The sequence below is a fragment of the Crassostrea angulata genome, chromosome 6, assembly GCF_025612915.1.
Source record: "Crassostrea angulata isolate pt1a10 chromosome 6, ASM2561291v2, whole genome shotgun sequence".
Lineage (NCBI taxonomy): Eukaryota > Metazoa > Mollusca > Bivalvia > Ostreida > Ostreidae > Magallana > Magallana angulata.
This window is the reverse complement of record NC_069116.1, coordinates 3,790,509-3,812,566: the sequence shown is the minus strand read 5'-3', so window position 1 is coordinate 3,812,566 and position 22,058 is coordinate 3,790,509. Positions and strand designations below refer to the sequence as shown.

General features: G+C 31.7%; 2 protein-coding genes across 3 annotated transcripts in view; both read left to right on the top strand.

Moving 5' to 3' along the window:
• The window catches only part of LOC128189531 (protein draper-like), a 64,819-nt gene extending 60,349 nt beyond the window's left edge, over window positions 1-4,470 (top strand). The window contains exons 1-7 of one of the 2 annotated variants that reach the window (XM_052861180.1): window positions 1,344-1,556; window positions 1,710-1,762; window positions 2,497-2,658; window positions 2,771-2,830; window positions 3,275-3,365; window positions 3,462-3,496; window positions 3,672-4,470. In XM_052861180.1, coding sequence (XP_052717140.1) covers window positions 1,456-1,556; window positions 1,710-1,762; window positions 2,497-2,658; window positions 2,771-2,830; window positions 3,275-3,365; window positions 3,462-3,496; window positions 3,672-4,444 — 1,275 coding nt within the window. In that variant the 5' untranslated portion in view covers window positions 1,344-1,455 and the 3' untranslated portion in view covers window positions 4,445-4,470. Of the gene's footprint in view, window positions 1-1,343; window positions 1,557-1,709; window positions 1,763-2,496; window positions 2,659-2,770; window positions 2,831-3,274; window positions 3,366-3,461; window positions 3,497-3,671 lie in introns of those variants that run through there. The other variant, XM_052861181.1, reaches the window with a different exon arrangement.
• A 2,207-nt stretch (window positions 4,471-6,677) lies between these two features.
• LOC128189947 (uncharacterized) lies at window positions 6,678-19,605 on the top strand. Its single transcript, XM_052861776.1, has 7 exons — window positions 6,678-6,866; window positions 9,147-9,199; window positions 17,414-17,575; window positions 17,734-17,790; window positions 18,199-18,295; window positions 18,382-18,416; window positions 18,587-19,605. The coding sequence occupies exons 1-7, from the start codon at window positions 6,766-6,768 to the stop codon at window positions 19,357-19,359; spliced, it is 1,278 nt and encodes a 425-aa protein (XP_052717736.1). The 5' UTR covers window positions 6,678-6,765; the 3' UTR covers window positions 19,360-19,605.
• Window positions 19,606-22,058: the final 2,453 nt, after the last annotated feature.

Here is a 22,058-nt window from a genome sequence, read left to right as displayed (position 1 = left end):
TTGCATGGATAAACTCAGAAACGATATTACAAATACGTGTAAATTTTCATTGAAAATTTGTCATATAGATATATATTCTGTTCAATAGAGGAAATTCGGGTGATAACTCTAACTCAGTGCATTTAATATGAAAAATCACGATAGTTTCGAACGTCAACTCGAATCGAGTGAAAAACGTTACTGGAGAAAGTATTGAATTCTTCATTGATATGAATTAAATTTTTAGATGAAAGGTATTAACAGCCTCAAAATTGTTTATTATGGATAATTTGACTGTTCTTTTCAATGCAGCTTCGATAATTTTCTCCAAAATCGTTTCGGAGCGATTCTGCAATTTTTTGCTACATTATACGGGTATATGGGAGGCATTTTAACTGTGGTGTAGGCCTGTCCCGAGACACATAATCTAACTAAGCAGAGTGTAGTGAAATTAATAGCATTACTGTAAGCTTAAAGCTTTTTTATGTAAATGGCAACAATACAGTGTGTCGATGTATCTATTTCGTAAATGTCCAATATCAATGCACGCACGGGTCAGAGTCTAGTTTTTCTTTATTGAAATTTGGCTTAACTGACTGGGAAAACTACTGCAATGTCTATTATGATACATATACTAAGCATAACCATCGTTTAAAAGCGTGCATAAAATTTGATATAAAATCGGACCAAGCAGCTTTAAACGATTTTTAAAATACAGTCTTTTTTATCATGATGTTAATCAGATACTTACATTTTTGAAAATCTTGATTTTCAGATCAAATGAATAAAGTCACAACAGTGAAAGGTCTAAAATATCCGAATAATTCATACAGTAATGCATGAAAAAGCATTGTTAAGGCATCTCAGTGATGTAACAAAAGTTTAAAACATAAGTAAAATCCACTTAATTATAATATTAAGTCAAACATTAGATGAAAATGTTTTGATTGAATAAATCTATTTATATAGAAATGATGAAAGAACATCCTCTTTTTGACTCGACTATTGCATTCATTATCATTTAACTCCCGGAGGTATCATTGGTATCTAGAAAATAACAATAAAATGAGTGGGTAAAAACTCAAATAATTTATTGTTCAGATTTGACATGATAGATAACAAAAGAAAGTCAACGTCCATCTGTTTCCGGCCTCTTGTGATCTGATTCTGATCCGTTACTTAGATATATAATAAAATGTTTTGTTTAGTACGCAATCATGACTATTCCATTCAAAAAATGTAAACATTTAATCGCATATTCGCACAATTTTCACTTATTGCAATCAATCCTTTGAGGAAGATAATTCTATATTTGTGGACAGAGCCAAACAAACATTTGTTGTGTGAATTCCACTCTTAGCACTAACGGAAATGCGTCAATTTCAAACAACAAATCGTACATGTAGCTCCAGCCCAAAGTGTAACCATTTTAGCACTTTTTATCAAGGAAATCGGCTTTCCTAATCCAGAATAACGATGGCTTATCTGTCGTGTAGTTGGTATGTGTTCTTTTTTGGTTTTCCCCTTGCTGTCAGCCAAAGTATCAGTGGTGATGGTATTTGTATGCCCCCGAATAGGTAAGGTGTTACTTTCATATTCATTTATAGATTGTTCCATGTAAAATTCGCACTGTTTAGAATTGGTATTTTTTAAAATGTTACAAGAAGGAAACTAATAATATCGTGTGCCCTGATTCCTAAATATGAACAATATATTTTGATTTATTTCAGCTCTTTTATTAGATGCTGTATAGGATATTATCTTAAAGAAAATCAATGTTTAGGCAAGTATCATTATTTCAAATACTCAATAGTCCAATCATAAAGAGAAGGTGTATTGTATATTATCTTAAAGGAAATTAACATTTAGGCAAGTATCATTATTTTCAAATACTCAATAGTCCAATCATAAGGAGAAGCTGTATTGTATTTTATCTTAAAGGAAATTGACATTTAGGCAAGTATCATTATTTTCAAATATTTAATGGTGCAATCATAAAGAGAAGCTGTATTGTATTTTATAAAAATGGTAGCTACAATTGCATCATTTTCCGAATTTTTCAAATTTGTGGCCAGACTTGTTGCGCAAACAACATTAAAATACAAAAAAGCGAAAACATGTTTAAGTTAAGTAAATAATGCTTATAAAGATTGTTATCGTGTAAAGGATAAGTCTACCTTTCACATTTTCTTGCATCTTCTTAGTTTACTTCTTGCTTTTAAAAGTATTGCGAGTCCTAGGATGAAATAAAGTATTTTAATCAAGTGCTCTAGGTTTAAATTGCTATTAAAACGCTATATTGAAAATAGATAAATGATTTTTCAGTAGACATTTGCTAAAGAAAGAATTAATTCATCAATTATGAGCAATGCTGCACGTACAGAAGATTATTTAACGTATAGAATAACATTTTTTAAAATGATATAATTGTAGGTGCTGATAGGGGACATACTTTCAGAATGTTTGTTTTCTGTAGATTGTGAAACAATTATGATCTAACACAATACGTAATTGTAGAGTGTGAGCCAGGTTACACAGGTGAGAACTGCTCATGGACCTGTCCATCTGGATACTATGGACGTCTGTGTAACGAACGTTGTGCCTGTTCCCCGTATGAATACTGTGATCCTACAAGAGGGTGTCTGTGTAACTCGACCAGTGCAAATTGTACCGATGCAGGTATTTAAAATACAAGTGTAATCTGAGGTGTGAAAGACATTAAATGTATTCAAAATAATTGAAATCAAATCAGATGACATTAATTTTAAGTTTAATACTTTTGTTTTGACAGAGCAAACAGAGCAGACGACGGTCAATAGAGGGACAGTTGTAAAATCCCAGTCAAATCACTGTGAGTTTTTTTCCGAACCATCCTTTGAGATAAAAAAGCAGATGTTTTCAAATTCGGCAATTTAAAAGTGATGTACAATGATATTTTATCAAAACACCGATAGTCTTTATCATTTTAATAGGCTTTAGCAGCTGACATACAATAAAAAAATCTATAAAATTACTAATATATATTTCAGCTTACTTTTTTCATTGTTTTTTCAAACGAACCTGATCATTGCTTATCCGAACGAGCATTTTCTTTAAACTGAAAAATTGTATAAGCTAAATAATTATTACAAATAAAATGAACTGAAATGAACTAAAATAACCAATCAAAAGATAAATTTCTTTTATGGACCCCTCTATTTTTTTTTTAAATGTAGAAAACTAGTTATTGTCCTGTTGGTTTAAAAAGTATTGGACTTTTTACACTATCTTACTGATTTCACATTTTTTCTTGTAGCTGATCAAAATAGAGAATTCATTATGAATACTGTCCTTCCTTTGTTGATATCAATGATCGCCTGTTTGTTCATTGGCTCAGTTTGTATCAGGTAAAATTACTATGCTTATTTATTCATAATCAAAGTACATATATTGTTTCATCTGTAAAATTATTTGTCTATAACACAGTGATGATTCTTTTTAAGGATACGGTATGTAATTATAAAGAAGAAAAGAAAAGGTAACAATACAGATACAATACAGATAAAAATGCTTTAAACATGGTTTAAATGATATACAGAAAAAACAACACCCATAATGAAGATTTAACTAAAGAAGTGATTAATTTAACACTGAGTAATTTATCTTCCATTAGGTTTCTGTGAAATGTGTTTTTTGAATTTCATCTACTGTAGATTTACATCCCACAAACAATGCCACGGATCTCCACACAAGAAACCAGTGTCCGCAAAATGAAGAAAATGGGCTGAGTGTTGTGGCATCACCCGAAGTCTACAATCACTTAAACCTTCGAGTAAATTATCATAACATATCTCACTACTACATGGATAGCATGGCTACTGGTGAAGACCCACCTGCCTGTCACGGGTTGTCCTCTACTGACCACTCACAACCGGAGGAAATACGTATCAACTGGAATCTACTGCGTAACGACGATAAAAGAAACCCTGATATGCTTGATAAATGTTCAAAAAAGAAAGGTTTTGGGGATAGAGTTCATAATTACACCAAAAATGAACAATTAGATATATATTCAACTCCAAACAAAGGTGTAAAAATGAAGCAACCAAATGCCTTTTCGAAGCAAAGACAACAGAAAAACTGTTGCAAAACTGTGAAATTCAAAACCACAGACACTTGTCAAGCTGCAGCCGTTCGTAAGACCGATTCACAACCAAACCAAACGGAAAAATCTTCAATATCGACACATGGTGAAGATCTGTACGCGAACAATAATAGCCTAGCATATGATAACAACTGTTTTAGACCAGAGAGCCCAATGGACCAAGAGGATTCTGATGATTACTTTGACGTCAGCTACGACGGATATTTGGCAATGTCTTCAAGCAAAAATAACACTCCTGGTCATACAAAGTCAGCTTCCTCTGAAACTGATTTTGATATGTCGGATTATGTAAACACTGATGGTTTAGACTCGTATCGCTGATGTATTATAACGCATAGCAAAGACCAAATCGAAAAATCGAAAGGAAACAGAAAATCTGAAAAAGAACCAAAAATCGCTTTTATAGGAAATGTGATTCCTCTTTTTTTTAATGAAACAAATTACCCCGACAGTCAACAAGAACATTCAAAATATGTCATAATCTTTTTAATGTGTCCTCTTCTGTATAGTTTTGTAAATAAAACAAGAATGGCCCTGTTATTTTTGTATCTAGATTTTGACGTAAAGTATATCTCTGAAAAGAATTGTTGCACAAAATGAAAGCCAAATCACCAATTTTATGCACGATATGTCATGTTGATTAAAGACTGTTTTTGTTCAATGTCAATACAGTATCTCATGTAATGCATTTGATTAACGATTCCATTCATGAGAAACAAATTATATCAATCAAAATTAAAATGTTTAAACTGTAAAGAGATTCATTCAGGCTGCAATGTTTGTTTTAATGAATTCAACAAATAATACAAAATCTGGTGCAAGGGTGACGAAACATAAATATTTGTAACTAATCTTGAACGTAGTAATATTTAAGGACTATTGAATACCGGTAAAGCTATATTAGGAGACCTTGAAGTTAATGACACATTTGCAAACAATTCATACGAACTTGCTTGTATATGTTGTTCAAATACCAATTAATTTATTTGCGTTTGATGGTTCTAATGAAATTTATGATTTTTGCAAGGGCAATAGATATGTATGAACTACAAACAAAAACAAGTTTAGATAACAAATACAAATTTGTCAAAAAATAGCGGTTTTTATTCCATTATCATTATATTGAATTACAATGATTTATGATAAATATATGCTTTTTGTCTTATTCAATAGTTTTAAACATTTAAGATTTTTTTTTCAGATCGATCGATAAAGCCAAAATGATAACTGTCGTTCTGTTTCCCTGAGAGTTATTTCTTTCTTGATTGTTGGATACAATAAACTTGATATATTTATATCAACAACGCATTAAAAATATTGCAGTATATTCGATGTAAAGGAAGTTAATAATCAGGAAATTCAAAAACAATTATCGTAATATATATTACAGAGTGAGAGGAATGGCCAATACGATGATGCAATTAAGGTTTTAAACAAAAACTCAAAAGTTAATGAAAGTAAAATCTAGATAATTTTCACTTATCAAATTAAATCAGTGTCGACAGATTCAAATTGATAAAGTAATATTGAAAATATTATCATTCGAATCTTATTTATTCATGTGTAATTTACTTTAGAACGTATTTCGATTGACAAACAGTGACATGCATTGCCTTAACTTAGATTTGACAAATTCATATGTTTGTATCATTTTGTTTTGGTCAAAATTCTTATCTCCGATTTAAATGCCTATAATGCCTCAGTAAAGTATTTCTATTGTTAACCAATCCGTGATTGCCGGTCGTTGAAGTAAAAGCGAGATAGAGACCTCGCAGGTTTTTGTTATGTAAACATAGCTTAGGCCATGTTTTTGTGTGCATTTGGAATGGTGATAGGAAAACTCAACGTTTAAACCTAAAACTAATGTGCAAAATCCTTAAAAACTGTTTTTTAATATTCAAAACGAATTAGCAACTAGAAATTCAAATGGAGTAACATGCCTACATTACAAAAATTCAATATTGCGCTAGTCACAAAGATTTATGTTGCTTTAGGTGTATTGTTTAGATGTTCATCTGTAGTTAAATCAAATGCTGATATACTTTTGTGTGTATAATCTTTTAATTTTTTTAACAACCAAACTTATTAAATGTCAATTAGCTATTACGATATAGTACATCTGATATAATGATACATTCTTTACTTGAAAGCATTTTGAAGCTGTTCGAAATTTGTTTTATACCCCTAGAGATAAAACAAAATAAAAATGTTTGCTTTTAATGACGCTGCCAAACTCAAGCTTGACAAAGATCTAGAGCAGCAGGTATGGACACGCCATAATGATATACATAGTGATATGATTACTGTGTGTATTTTACTGGTGGGTCAACTACAATTAAATTGCAATGGTGTTGTCACATGTGTTTTCATAATTTTTTCAAATATATCAAAATTATTAAAGATTTCTCTTTCATAGACAACACTTCGATTCATCGCAGACGATAGATACTGAAATGCTTTTAAGGAAGTGTTTATATCCTTGTTATGCATGTCGTATTCTGTATATAAATATATTAATATACTTAAATAAGCAACACAACGGAAATATTTTTTTTATCTGCATCACGTCATTTTGTGTCAGGCACTGTAGCAATAAATAGTTTGACCATCTCAAACAGTTGTTTCACCAAACTAGGTAGACAATGAAGCACCTCTTGCTAATTTGTATTGTGTATTTTTTCAATTATCCGTTTGTATACTGCCAAAACAGACGTGGACCGGGCTATTGTATGCCACCTGACAGGTAAGTTAAAATTGCAATTGAAATAGTTTTGTCATATTATAAACGAGATTAACCCTCTAGTGCCCAAACCCAATTATGTCAGTCAGAAAATTCTGACTTTTATAAATAAAACTTGCATCATCATTTTTAACAGGAAATCGGATAGTTTAACGCTATATCTCAATTTTTCTACATTTTACAGCTTGTAGCATATATGCTACATTTGGCATTACCACTTCATGTTGCATATATGATACAAATACTCGAATAATTCAAATTGAAAAAAACATTTAATTTGCTAAAATATTTTAATAACTGACAACAATTATAAAACATAAACAAAAAACAGACTTAAAATTTTTAAGTATAACCAGCAATAGGTCAAACTAGAATAACCAATTGTCAAATCTGAACAACTCATATATATGGCACTAATGGGGAAGCATTGTTGAATGTTTCATTTTCATGAAAAAGCTGTAAAACAGTTTCTGTCTTTGTTAGACAAAGATGAGCACACAAGCACCTGACAATTTAAATTTTTGTCATAATAGAGATAAATACCCAAATAATAGTAATACACAAGGTACCCATCGCCGCCATCTTGGATTTATTTCAAACTAACACATTAGGTGAAATTTCTACTTAAAACTCATTGGTTAATTATTTTTTGACCTTCTTAATCTCCCAATTGGTCATTCAACATCTAAGCTTACAATTAATTAGACCAAAATGGTGCATTACACCTGACATTAATAAAAATCATCCTTCAACCTGCACCTACTGCTCTAGATATGAAACAAAAGGCTAAAGGGGGACGGAATTTTTCTGCATTGCGTCAGATATACTAGTATTTGAAATTGTATGGTCAGGAACCATGAGTTTGAAAACTGGAGTGGAGTAAGCAATCTATCAGGAGGAGCTTCCTCAGGTTTTCCCTTAAAATCAGTGTATGGGTCTTTGTACTGCTGGTTTGAGCAATTCAATTCCTGGTTTTGCAGCTGAGGTACATGTAGTACATCTAAATGGTCTGCATCTTCAGTTATTTCACATAAATTCAATTCCCTGAGAGGAGGATCACTATGATTTTTATACTATTTCTCTCCTTGGTGTAAGCTGCTTCCAAGGGCGGAGGGGGGGGGGGGTGTAAATATTAGGAGTCAGAATCACATTCATGAACAGAGGAAGGCTTTTGATTTTTTTAGTTGATATAAAGTCTCAAAATCATGAGTCAGATGATTCACATTCACTGCTAAGAAAATAAATAAACATTAGAAATAAACATCCAAAGTAGAAATGAATGATTTATTTGCAAAATACAGAATTATTAATGCAAAACCTGTATATTGATATCAGGATAGTTTGTGTTTTATTTAACTGTAAAGCAAGTGTTTAATGCCCAATGTTTCATATGTGATACATAGATTTACCTTAATATTATTCATTGATAAGCAAAAAATAAAAACAATCTTTCGAAATAAATTGTGTAGTATTTACTGTACATAACAATACACATCACAAACAACTGTTTATTTTTCAATATTCAAGTTATTTGCAATGTGTAAAGTGCCCAAAATTTAAATGAGCTGTATTTTCTGTAAATGCCCGGTGTATCATATAATATACAAAAAAATAAATTCCCGATGTATCACATATGCAACACATCATTTCAAATAAATTTTTTGCATTCAGTTATGTATTATTTTAGGGATTTTTCATACTCCATTCAATTATTTGATCCTTTTGAAAGATATTTTTTAAGTGTTCTTACAAATACTCACTATGTACTCTAGAAATTGACTGAGGAAACTCTGGCTCTGTACAGTGTTATGTTCTTCATGGAGGCAGCCATGTTTGATAGGGTAAACAAGTCATGTGACGTAGAGTTAGGTTAAAATCCAAAACTAAACTTTGCTAATATGATAGTGGAGAGTTCAAATCAAAGGGAGATAATTTATTATATACAATAATTATCATTAAGCATATTATCCAAGTCCATGTAGCATATATGCTACATGGGGCACTAGAGGGTTAAGAACAACAATCAAATGTATGTGACGTACTACCCTAAAGAAATAGTTTTATCAATATAATACAAATTAGCCTTTCACTTTTATAATCCCGTTTTCTTAATAGCATCAATTCCTTATAGCTGATTTTATTACAAAACTACCTGCAACTACATTTACTATGTATCATTATTTGTAATTGACGCTTTGCAAATCAATGATTATTTGATATGAAACTAAGTATGTTAAATTGTTAAAGATTTATAATCAATTTTACTCTTATTTTGTTTTTCAGTACAGTAATAAATTGTTGCACCGGGTTTTATAAAAGTGGGGATAATTGTTTAGGTATGTATAATATATCATAAAGCATCATGAGTTAAGATTTGGAACCTTCAACATAGTTTTCTTTAAAACCAAGTCATTAAGGAGTGTTCAAGTGATTCAAGATGTTCAACTTATGAGGAAAATAATTGATTTCCGCTTGTATGTACGGGATTTTACTAAGAGTACTGAATACAATAGTGTGTTAAGTAGTTTAAATATATATAGCCTTGATATGGTTAGAATGAACTAAATAGTATCATTCTATATCAAAATCTTCTGAGTCAATTATCAACAAGTTTTCATATTTTCTACCTGTGTGGAGATAATTTTTTTTTTTTACATCTCTTTAAGACAGGGTCAAAAATTAACAATAAAGGACAGAATGTCTTCACCATCGATTTTCGTACACTGTGCGTTTATATGAATATAACGTAAAATGTTTCACAGGGTTTTTTTTGTAAGATATTTCTGTATTGTTAAGATTTTTATTTCTTGGTTCAACGATCTTTAAAAAAAAGAAGTAAGTCTATCCATCCTGACACAGATATATATATATATATATATATATATATATATATATATATATATATATATATATATATATATATATATATATATATATAGATAAATCCAAGAAAAACCTCAGTGGTCGGTGAAATATATATAAAACTTAAATAAATAAAAACACAAAGATCGAGTAAAACATAAGCGCTTTCATTTTCTTCAGATGTTTTACAATACTAACATGGTAACGTTTGTTATGACGTCATAATAGTTTAACGGCGTCTTCAAGTCTCTGAATGACGTCATATTTTCCCGTATTTTTAGATATCACAATACTAATAATAACAGATTATATAACACGGTTAAAAGATGAATAAAACATTTAGAATACTCAGATGTTACATTAAGCTATTCAATTTAGGTTTAAAAGTTCTTATAAAATGTTTTTCTTTATCACGCCTTTCAACAGTATTAGAATTGTACATTTTATAGAACGGAAAAACAGTGAATGATTTTTTTCCGCACAGGTCAAGGTGTTCACTAACTTTTAGTTTGCGGTATTCCGGTTGGTTGATGTGCTGTTTGTGAATTCGGATTCTTTCCCGTAAGGTACTTCCCGTTTCTCCAATATATAATTCCCCGCAACCTGAGCACGTGATAACGTATAATAGATTTCTGGTTTGACACGACATGTTGTTGTTAACGATAAACTGTTTCCCACCAAAATGATGTCCTTGTTTAATATAGGGACAAGTGCCACATCGCGAATCCTGGCATTTAGTGACTTCAAACTCCGATTTTTCTTTGAAATTGGATTTAGTAAGGATGCGTCGAAGATTCTTCGGCTGTCTTTTGCTGTTTATAAATTTTTGTTTTTCAAATATCTTGGCCATTGTTTCATCAGTCTTCAAGACGTCGTTTAGATGGTGAACAATCGGGGCGATGTTAGTATTTCTGGGATTATGGGTGGTAACCAGTGGTAATATCTTCGATTTTTTATTGTTGTTTTGAACGGGATTGAGGAGCTTCTTTCTGTCTAATTTCATGGTTTTTTCAATAGCATCGTCAATAATTTTATCCGGATAACTTTGTTTCTTTAGATACTTTTTTAATTCCTGTAATCTCTGTATTTTGACAGACTCGTCATTAACGATTGTGCATATTCGTCTAGACAGGTTATACGGTATTGCTCTTTTCGTATGTCGTGGATGACATGAGTTGAAGTGTAAATACTGATGAGTATCCGTAGGTTTGTAGTATACATCCGTCATAATGACTTCGTCTTGTTTGGTCAACAAAATATCTAAAAATGAAATTCTATTCAGGCTTTCGTCCGCTGTAAATTTGATATCTGGATTAAGTTCATTCAATATATTTTTAAAAACTGACAGATTGTTGTCTCCGGAATTCCAAACAATAAAACAGTCGTCCAGGTACCTTTTCCAGTGCTTTGTTATATACATTTCCGTCTCTTCGTTAAATAATCTATTTATTTCCTTATACATTTTCTCTTCCAGGTATCCTAATGTAAGGGTAGCATATGTTGGAGCCATTTTAGTGCCCATGGCGGTTCCTTTAATTTGTTTAAAATGTTTTCCGTTGAATGTAAATGTATTATTAGTCAATACAATTTCTGCAGCTTCTAAAATGAATTCTTTTAAAAACCGATTGTTGATTTTTTCAGGTATCCTATTGATCCAATATTCCATCGCGTTAAGTCCCAGAGAATTTGAAATGTTGCTGTACAAATTAATGACATCAAAAGTAATGAACTTGCTATTCTTATTAATTTTTTCAGGTAAATGACGTAGAAAATCCAAGTCATCTTTCACGTAGCTTTTAACATCAGTACACAATGGTTTAAGTAGAATGTCAAGTAAATTGCTAAGTCTTTGAGTAGGTGCTGAAGGCCCCCCTACAATAGGTCTGAATGTGATATCATCTGGATGTGGACAACGGATGTATTCAGAACACTGGACTTTGATGGCATCTTTAATTTTTGTTGATTTATGAATCTTTGGGAGACCATAAAAATTGCTTTCTTTATATTCATAATCTGTTAGGTAGTCTTCCTCTTTCTCAGTTAAGCAGGATGTTGTTTTATGTCTTTTTAACAGATTCTTGATTTTCTGCATCGTTTTTTTTATCATCATTGGTTGGTATTTCCTGATAATAGTCGACGTTTGACAACATTTTCATGATATGGTCTTTATAAAAACCAGAATCCATAATCACTACTGCGCCACCTTTATCAGCTTCTTTAATCACAATTGATTCGTCGTTTGCTAATGATTCAAGGGCTGTGGTTTCTTCTCTTGATAAGTTGAATTTTGTTTTACAGTTTTTGATGTTACTGTTAAGAGGTAGATTGTTTAGTGTGTCACAAACGGTATTTAAGATGTCGTTCTTACCATTTTTTGGATTAAAAAATGATTTGTTACGTACAATGTTTTCTTCCGACTCTGTGTCACTTTCACTCTCTTTATAAAAATGTTCTGCTACTTTCAATTTTCTTGTGTATTCCTTTATATCTGTCCTTAGTTCTGACATATTCCTCTGGGGTGTTGGGGTAAATTTCAAACCTTTACACAAAAGTCGCACTTCAGCTTCATTTAAAAGTCTGTTAGACAGGTTAATCACTTTAGGTTCGATATTGTTTGATGGCAGTATAGATTCTAAATCTTGATCTACATATACCGTGGTTGTGTGCGGCGTCGTTCCTGAAATCTGTGATTGTAGCGACGATTGGGAATTAAGTTGTTTGCTCCTTGGTTCGGTTTGCCTCCTCCTAAAAAATAGTTTCTGGCGTTTTTCCCCACATATGTCACATGATTCTTTTTGTAGACAGTGTTTGTATGAACATTGTTATAATGCTGGTATTTTCTCTCGCCTGGTGTTGATTTTCTATACAGCGTGGCGCTGTTGTTATTACGGTTTGATTGTTTGTTTTGGTTTTGGGTAGTTGATCGATTGTATCTTTGGTGTCCTAATCCGTTGTTGTCTTTGTCCTCATTTGTCGCCGCGGTTTGATTGCTGCTAGTTCTTTGTCGGTCATTCATAACGGCGGCTGCGTAGTTTCTCGGTGGGCCATTGTTTATATCCCCTGTCCGTTTTTGAGATGGTGATGTTTTGGCTTTGTTGGTTTGCTGTTTATGCGACATTTTATTCTTTATAGATTCTTTGCCATAGTTTTTTGCATAATCTAACAACCAAGCTTCTTTGTATCGCCACTTATTAAACGATTTTTGTTCTTCTTTTGTACAATCAGATTCCCACATTTTAAGAAGAATTTCCAGAACTCTACCTGAAGCATTATTTCTTATTTCTTTTTCCATCTGTGCATCGAAATCAATTACTTTTTTCTGACTGTTGTTTGATCTCAAACGTAGTAACTGAATATCCCCTTTAACACGTGCTTTGGCAACTTCAATACGGATATTTGTTTGGTCCTCTGGTTCACCTCGGATTGGTTTAATTCTGTATTTTCTAGGTATAATAGGTTCTTGTTCTTCTAGCCATTTTTCAAATTGTTCAGCGTGATTTGCATTGTTAATCTGCTTCCAATATGTTTGTTTTCTGATATTCAACATTTGGCTCCAAACAGATTTCAATGTTTGCTTAATTCTTGACGCTTCTTTTTGCAAAGCAAGCTCATTAATTTCTCTTTGAATTAATTGCGTAGGAGATGTGTATGAGCTTACCTCATTTTCGTCAATTAAAGCAGTTTTTAAACTGGTTTCCTCTTCGTCAACAGTCTCCGATCCTGCTGTAGAGAATTGACGTTGACCTGGTAGAGTTTCTCTGCATACTTCTATTAAACTCCGTAAAAGATCATTGGTGATATCCGTTTTGTTAATCAACAAATGAATTTTTTCGAATAACTCTGAAAAACGTTCGGTCCGTTCGAACTCTTTATCCTTGTTAGTAGAACTCCGTGTTTCCATCACGATCACTGGTAATAAATAGATAAATCCAAGAAAAACCTCAGTGGTCGGTGAAATATATATAAAACTTAAATAAATAAAAACACAAAGATCGAGTAAAACATAAGCGCTTTCATTTTCTTCAGATGTTTTACAATACTAACATGGTAACGTTTGTTATGACGTCATAATAGTTTAACGGCGTCTTCAAGTCTCTGAATGACGTCATATTTTCCCGTATTTTTAGATATCACAATACTAATAATAACAGATTATATAACACGGTTAAAAGATGAATAAAACATTTAGAATACTCAGATGTTACATTAAGCTATTCAATTTAGGTTTAAAAGTTCTTATAAAATGTTTTTCTTTATCACGCCTTTCAACAGTATTAGAATTGTACATTTTATAGAACGGAAAAACAGTGAATGATTTTTTTCCGCACAGGTCAAGGTGTTCACTAACTTTTAGTTTGCGGTATTCCGGTTGGTTGATGTGCTGTTTGTGAATTCGGATTCTTTCCCGTAAGGTACTTCCCGTTTCTCCAATATATAGTTCCCCGCAACCTGAGCACGTGATAACGTATAATAGATTTCTGGTTTGACACGACATGTTGTTGTTAACGATAAACTGTTTCCCACCAAAATTAAAATGATGTCCTTGTTTAATATAGGGACAAGTGCCACATCGCGAATCCTGGCATTTAGTGACTTCAAACTCCGATTTTTCTTTGAAATTGGATTTAGTAAGGATGCGTCGAAGATTCTTCGGCTGTCTTTTGCTGTTTATAAATTTTTGTTTTTCAAATATCTTGGCCATTGTTTCATCAGTCTTCAAGACGTCGTTTAGATGGTGAACAATCGGGGCGATGTTAGTATTTCTGGGATTATGGGTGGTAACCAGTGGTAATATCTTCGATTTTTTATTGTTGTTTTGAACGGGATTGAGGAGCTTCTTTCTGTCTAATTTCATGGTTTTTTCAATAGCATCGTCAATAATTTTATCTGGATAACTTTGTTTCTTTAGATACTTTTTTAATTCCTGTAATCTCTGTATTTTGACAGACTCGTCATTAACGATTGTGCATATTCGTCTAGACAGGTTATACGGTATTGCTCTTTTCGTATGTCGTGGATGACATGAGTTGAAGTGTAAATACTGATGAGTATCCGTAGGTTTGTAGTATACATCCGTCATAATGACTTCGTCTTGTTTGGTCAACAAAATATCTAAAAATGAAATTCTATTCAGGCTTTCGTCCGCTGTAAATTTGATATCTGGATTAAGTTCATTCAATATATTTTTAAAAACTGACAGATTGTTGTCTCCGGAATTCCAAACAATAAAACAGTCGTCCAGGTACCTTTTCCAGTGCTTTGTTATATACATTTCCGTCTCTTCGTTAAATAATCTATTTATTTCCTTATACATTTTCTCTTCCAGGTATCCTAATGTAAGGGTAGCATATGTTGGAGCCATTTTAGTGCCCATGGCGGTTCCTTTAATTTGTTTAAAATGTTTTCCGTTGAATGTAAATGTATTATTAGTCAATACAATTTCTGCAGCTTCTAAAATGAATTCTTTTAAAAACCGATTGTTGATTTTTTCAGGTATCCTATTGATCCAATATTCCATCGCGTTAAGTCCCAGAGAATTTGAAATGTTGCTGTACAAATTAATGACATCAAAAGTAATGAACTTGCTATTCTTATTAATTTTTTCAGGTAAATGACGTAGAAAATCCAAGTCATCTTTCACGTAGCTTTTAACATCAGTACACAATGGTTTAAGTAGAATGTCAAGTAAATTGCTAAGTCTTTGAGTAGGTGCTGAAGGCCCCCCTACAATAGGTCTGAATGTGATATCATCTGGATGTGGACAACGGATGTATTCAGAACACTGGACTTTGATGGCATCTTTAATTTTTGTTGATTTATGAATCTTTGGGAGACCATAAAAATTGCTTTCTTTATATTCATAATCTGTTAGGTAGTCTTCCTCTTTCTCAGTTAAGCAGGATGTTGTTTTATGTCTTTTTAACAGATTCTTGATTTTCTGCATCGTTTTTTTATCATCATTGGTTGGTATTTCCTGATAATAGTCGACGTTTGACAACATTTTCATGATATGGTCTTTATAAAAACCAGAATCCATAATCACTACTGCGCCACCTTTATCAGCTTCTTTAATCACAATTGATTCGTCGTTTGCTAATGATTCAAGGGCTGTGGTTTCTTCTCTTGATAAGTTGAATTTTGTTTTACAGTTTTTGATGTTACTGTTAAGAGGTAGATTGTTTAGTGTGTCACAAACGGTATTTAAGATGTCGTTCTTACCATTTTTTGGATTAAAAAATGATTTGTTACGTACAATGTTTTCTTCCGACTCTGTGTCACTTTCACTCTCTTTATAAAAATGTTCTGCTACTTTCAATTTTCTTGTGTATTCCTTTATATCTGTCCTTAGTTCTGACATATTCCTCTGGGGTGTTGGGGTAAATTTCAAACCTTTACACAAAAGTCGCACTTCAGCTTCATTTAAAAGTCTGTTAGACAGGTTAATCACTTTAGGTTCGATATTGTTTGATGGCAGTATAGATTCTAAATCTTGATCTACATATACCGTGGTTGTGTGCGGCGTCGTTCCTGAAATCTGTGATTGTAGCGACGATTGGGAATTAAGTTGTTTGCTCCTTGGTTCGGTTTGCCTCCTCCTAAAAAATAGTTTCTGGCGTTTTTCCCCACATATGTCACATGATTCTTTTTGTAGACAGTGTTTGTATGAACATTGTTATAATGCTGGTATTTTCTCTCGCCTGGTGTTGATTTTCTATACAGCGTGGCGCTGTTGTTATTACGGTTTGATTGTTTGTTTTGGTTTTGGGTAGTTGATCGATTGTATCTTTGGTGTCCTAATCCGTTGTTGTCTTTGTCCTCATTTGTCGCCGCGGTTTGATTGCTGCTAGTTCTTTGTCGGTCATTCATAACGGCGGCTGCGTAGTTTCTCGGTGGGCCATTGTTTATATCCCCTGTCCGTTTTTGAGATGGTGATGTTTTGGCTTTGTTGGTTTGCTGTTTATGCGACATTTTATTCTTTATAGATTCTTTGCCATAGTTTTTTGCATAATCTAACAACCAAGCTACTTTGTATCGCCACTTATTAAACGATTTTTGTTCTTCTTTTGTACAATCAGATTCCCACATTTTAAGAAGAATTTCCAGAACTCTACCTGAAGCATTATTTCTTATTTCTTTTTCCATCTGTGCATCGAAATCAATTACTTTTTTCTGACTGTTGTTTGATCTCAAACGTAGTAACTGAATATCCCCTTTAACACGTGCTTTGGCAACTTCAATATATATATATATATATTAAAACCATCTTCAATATATATATATATATATTAAAACCATCTATTTATCGATTCGTGTCTTACACTTGGAAAAAATGAGTTAGTTTTCATAGGCTCCTATATTCTAAACTATTTTTCAAAGAATCCATTGTTTTTAAGAACATAAGTTAGGGAACTTAAACTTTTTAAATTTTTGTCATGTGTATATTCTCAATATAGTTCATGATTTTTGCCATGTCTATATATTCAATATAATTTATGATTCAAAATATTAAATTCATAATTTTTCTGTTAACGTTAAATTATAAAATTCAAAAAAACTTTAATTATTTATTTAAGTTTTTTATTTATTTATTTTTTGCATTTATTTACTTATTTATTATTTGATGTTTAAACCATGACAGTAAGTCATGATTCAAAGATATTGATATGAGAAACATAAAATCTATGCAGAATGTGATTCGGGCTCTACTGGTTCAAATTGCTCCTCACCCTGTCCACCCGGATACTTTGGTCAGCAATGCAGAAGATTGTGTGATTGCTCACCTGGCGAATACTGTGACGCAGCGAGAGGTTGTTTGTGTAACTCAACAGATGTAAACTGTGCATATTTAGGTACGATTTGTAAAACATTAAAAGTGGTTCCCTTTTTTGGCAAATTATGCAACTTTGAAAGTATAACAAACTCATGAAACGATGTGTTTCATCGATGTGTTTCATTTAATTAGTAATCTAAAAACCTTATCCATGGTTTAAATTTTTTGAATTGACAGAGGGAGAAAGGACTGAAACAACAATGAAAGATTATACAGATAATGTGTCAATCATGTGTAAGTAATTACATTAGAATAATATTTAACAAATATATCTTTATTGTAAACAGCAATCCTTACTTGCCACAAAATATTTTTGGTAAAAAAAATAAAAACTATATACATGTTCATTGTGATTTGATGATACACCACTCTTACATATTTACATCCTTTCGTTTCCTTTTTTCGGTTATTATTGATGAAACATAGCCAACTATGTAAAACGTTTAATGTAAAATTTTACAAATTTCGTTTTGATGCGAATTTCAAAGCAAAACTAGCCAAATGACAGAATAAATAATACAGCACTAAGTCATCAATTTAAAACCTTGCCTACTAATAAAAAGCAAATCTTTTTGGTGCTATGTTAGATGTAATTGTATTAAAAGTTAAATATATACGATGTATTTACATATTTACTGTTAGCCGAAACAAGAACGGAGTATATGTACCTGGAACAGACCATTGTCGCTGTATGCATATTTGTCTTCGCAGTAATAATTATTGGAACGGTTTGTATCAGGTAAAGAAGGCCACTGTTTTAAATGATTATAGAATTATAAACAATTTTTTTTAAATACGTAATTGTTAAACCTCAATGTTTTAAAGGATATGGTACACAAAAACACTGAAGAAAAGAGAAGGTAACATTATGATTAGAAATAATAGTGTGGCTTTGGTTTATTTTGAATGAGATACGTAATATTAAATGAGATATTTAAAAATAAGAATGTTTTTTAAATCAAGACTAGTTTTAATTAAACAATAATTTCGTTACTTGTAAAAGAATTATGTGGTGGTTTTTTTAACTTAGATGAAATACTGACCTTGCATAATGTTGCTGATGCCGACTTTAGAACTCAACGCTCGACATCAGTAGAACTTGATGATTGTAACACGGAATCATCCGATATTTACAACCGCCTAACCTTAAGAGTTAAGCATCAAAATCCGTCTGTCGGTCACACGGAAAACTTAACAACTAGTGGAAGTCCGTCCTATTGTGCAGGTCCAACATCGGATGATCCATCACACCATAGAAAGAAGAATTCCAATATCAACAACATTTCACCTATCACAGTTTGTAAGAAAAACAAAAAGGAGTTACAGACTCATGTTGTTGATATTGGAAAACCTCACGGCCAAAACACTGAACAAAAATCATATATATACTCAATCTCTAGCAAACATGCTAGAAAAAAACCGCGTTCTAACACTTCAGGGCTCAAACAACAGAGAGCTGGCAGAACAACTTTTAAACCCACACTCACAGAACCGGTTCACGACATAGTCTTGGACCAGCAAAACTCAAATGTAAAACCTCCAGCATGCTTAGGTAGAATCCATGATAAAGAATTATATGCGAACAATTGCGATATGGATTTTTCCAACCGTTGTTTGAGACGAGACAATTCAATAGATGAAGACTCTAACGAATACTTTGACGTCAGATACGACGGGAAAATGACAATGTATTTTGACCAAATTAACAATTCTGATCGATCCGAGCCTAGTTCATCTGAAACTTTTCCCGATTTGACAGATTATATCAACTGTGGTTTAGCCAAAGGTTACAATGTTCAGTAGCATGGTGCTATGAACGAAATATATCAATGCACCAAATGTAATTAGATCCCGCTTCCTTTATTTGTTCAATTTTTTTCAATAATGCTAATATCATAATTCACACAATTTGAAGTTTAATTATTCATATTGATTTCATGATGTTAGTTGTCCGAATAAACAATATATTTTGCGAACTTTTTTTCGGAGAAAAACGTATTTCAATGGAAAAAGAACCATTTTTTTGGTATAGCATTGTAGTAACAAAAACCATGTAAATCTGTGAGCTCTAATTCCGAGTAATTTTACAATGAGAAATTTCCGGAAACTGTAGGATCTTATTTTTTTTTAATAACATCTAGACCTAAAATAAAGATATAGGATTTTTATATTATGCTTAATCGAAAACAAACCTCTGCTACTTAAATACCAAAACACGATTTCAATTTGCTCCTTTATTCCAATGCAACAATAAAATTTTCAATTTCTTAATATTACATATTATTAAATTATATTATATTATTGTTATATTATATAATTACAACTTTTTAATGGTTTTTTTCTGTCGTAACACGAATTTCCTAAAATTACCAAATAAAGATTTAATAAACTTTTCCACTAACAATATAAGTGTTTCCTTGAATACTTAAAAAGATTAGAGGTTGAATCAAATTGAACTATCTAAGTGAGTTTTCCTTCATATATTCTATAAACATGATATGTGATTACATTATTTCATCATTAAGAAATCATTTAGATTCCATAGATAGTTTAAACGTCTGGACTTCGTCTTTATTTGTATAATTGTATTACTTTTTTTAAGGACATGTCTGCTTTATTTATCTACTCTACACGGTTCCCGGTTTGTTATTGTCATTTTTTCATTCTAGAGGATATTCTTAAAACATCATGAGATAATATATATATATTTTTAACTCTGTGCTATGTAAGTGCGTTTTACTATATATTTAAAAATATTTTTAATGCACAATATATAAGATTAAGCTAGTTTAATTTTAAGAAATAATATATAAGTAAGGGTTGTCAACTTAAAAAAAAAATGAATAGTATTTGAAATTCGAAATTATGATGTGAAATATGGTAGTAATGAGATATGAAAGTCTTTCGAACAAAGAAGTAGAGCGACATAAATGCCTCCAGTTCTTCTAGAGGTTGTTATATTGTCATGTGCAAGTAATCTGCAATATAATCTATTTTTTCTGTTAAGGCGTAGTAAATCAAGAAAAAAGTTACAAAATATACTTTATAAGTTCTGTTGCGAGAGCTACATACCTGCAGCAAATTGAAGAAGTAAACAAATTTCTCTTAAATTCTTTTCGTGATTTTTATAACTCTTTAGAATCACATCCAACAAACAATGCCACGGACCTCTCTTCAAAAATCAGCGTCCGCCAAATGAAGAAAATGATTTGAGTGCTGTTGCAGTTTACAGCTACTTCAACCTTTTTAAAAGTAAATTTTATCATTACATTTCTCACTTTAACATAGATAGCATGGCTACTGGTGGAATTTCATGTGCTATTCACGGTTTATCCTCTGCTGACTTCTCACAGCAAAAAAGAAATGTATCAAATGTAATCTACTCGAATCTATATCAAAGACAATGGAGACCTAGATGAGCTTAATAAACACTCTAAAAAAGGTAGGTTTCGAGAAAATAGTTCATGATCACATCGAAAATAAATAATTTGAGATATATATTTAATTCCAAACAAAACATAGTAAGACAACATCGAACCAATCAATCTCAAAAAGTATCATGTCTTCACAACATTAGACTTACTTCTTTAAACATGAGCTCAATTACCATTTTTGACGGGAAACCGTATAGTATTCCCCAAAATCTCATTTCTCGAAAATGTTTTTCTTTTATATCAGTGAAACAATTCATCATGATAACAAGAACTTTCAAAATATTATCAAAACCCTTGACATTTGTCCTCTTTTTAAAATTTGGTAAATAAAATCTCAGTTGTGTTCTTAGAATTACTTTTCATTTATCTATATTGAACCTGTTGTTTAAACAGAAGATTTCTACAAATAATTGATGCAAAACTTCTACAGTGTAAGCTATAACATTAAATTCATGCACTTTTTTGTTAATTAGATATAAACTCTTTCATAGTTCTATGTCAATACATTGTCTCATCTGTAACGCATTTAATAAACACTTTCTCATTCATGAGTAAGTAAATTATATTGATCAAAATTAAAGTCCCAAACTCATTGGAGCTTCATTCAGGTTGCAAAGTTTATTTCGATTAATACGACAAATAATACAGAACCGATGAAATTGGGAAGTAACAATAATAATTAAACCCGGTGTCCACTTTCAGTTAAATCAAATGCGGAAATGCTTTTTTATGTGTATAATCTTTTAAATAAAAAAAAAACTGAGAATAAAATTTACAGTCGACAGTTATCCAAATTATCGGTTTTGACATGACATCTAATTTATCAAATGTCGACTAGCAGTTATGATATGACAAGCATTTAAATTATTAAATGTCCAGTAGCGGTTAGGATAGGACACATCAAGTATAATGACTCATTCTTTAATTGATTTTGAATCTATTTGGAATTTTAACTTTTTTTTTATTTGGTTTCACTGTCGTATCCAGAATGTGGTGGTGTAACAAATAATGGAATGACGATATACACTGACACCTAATAGCCTTGGATATAACTAAAATGAGTGTATG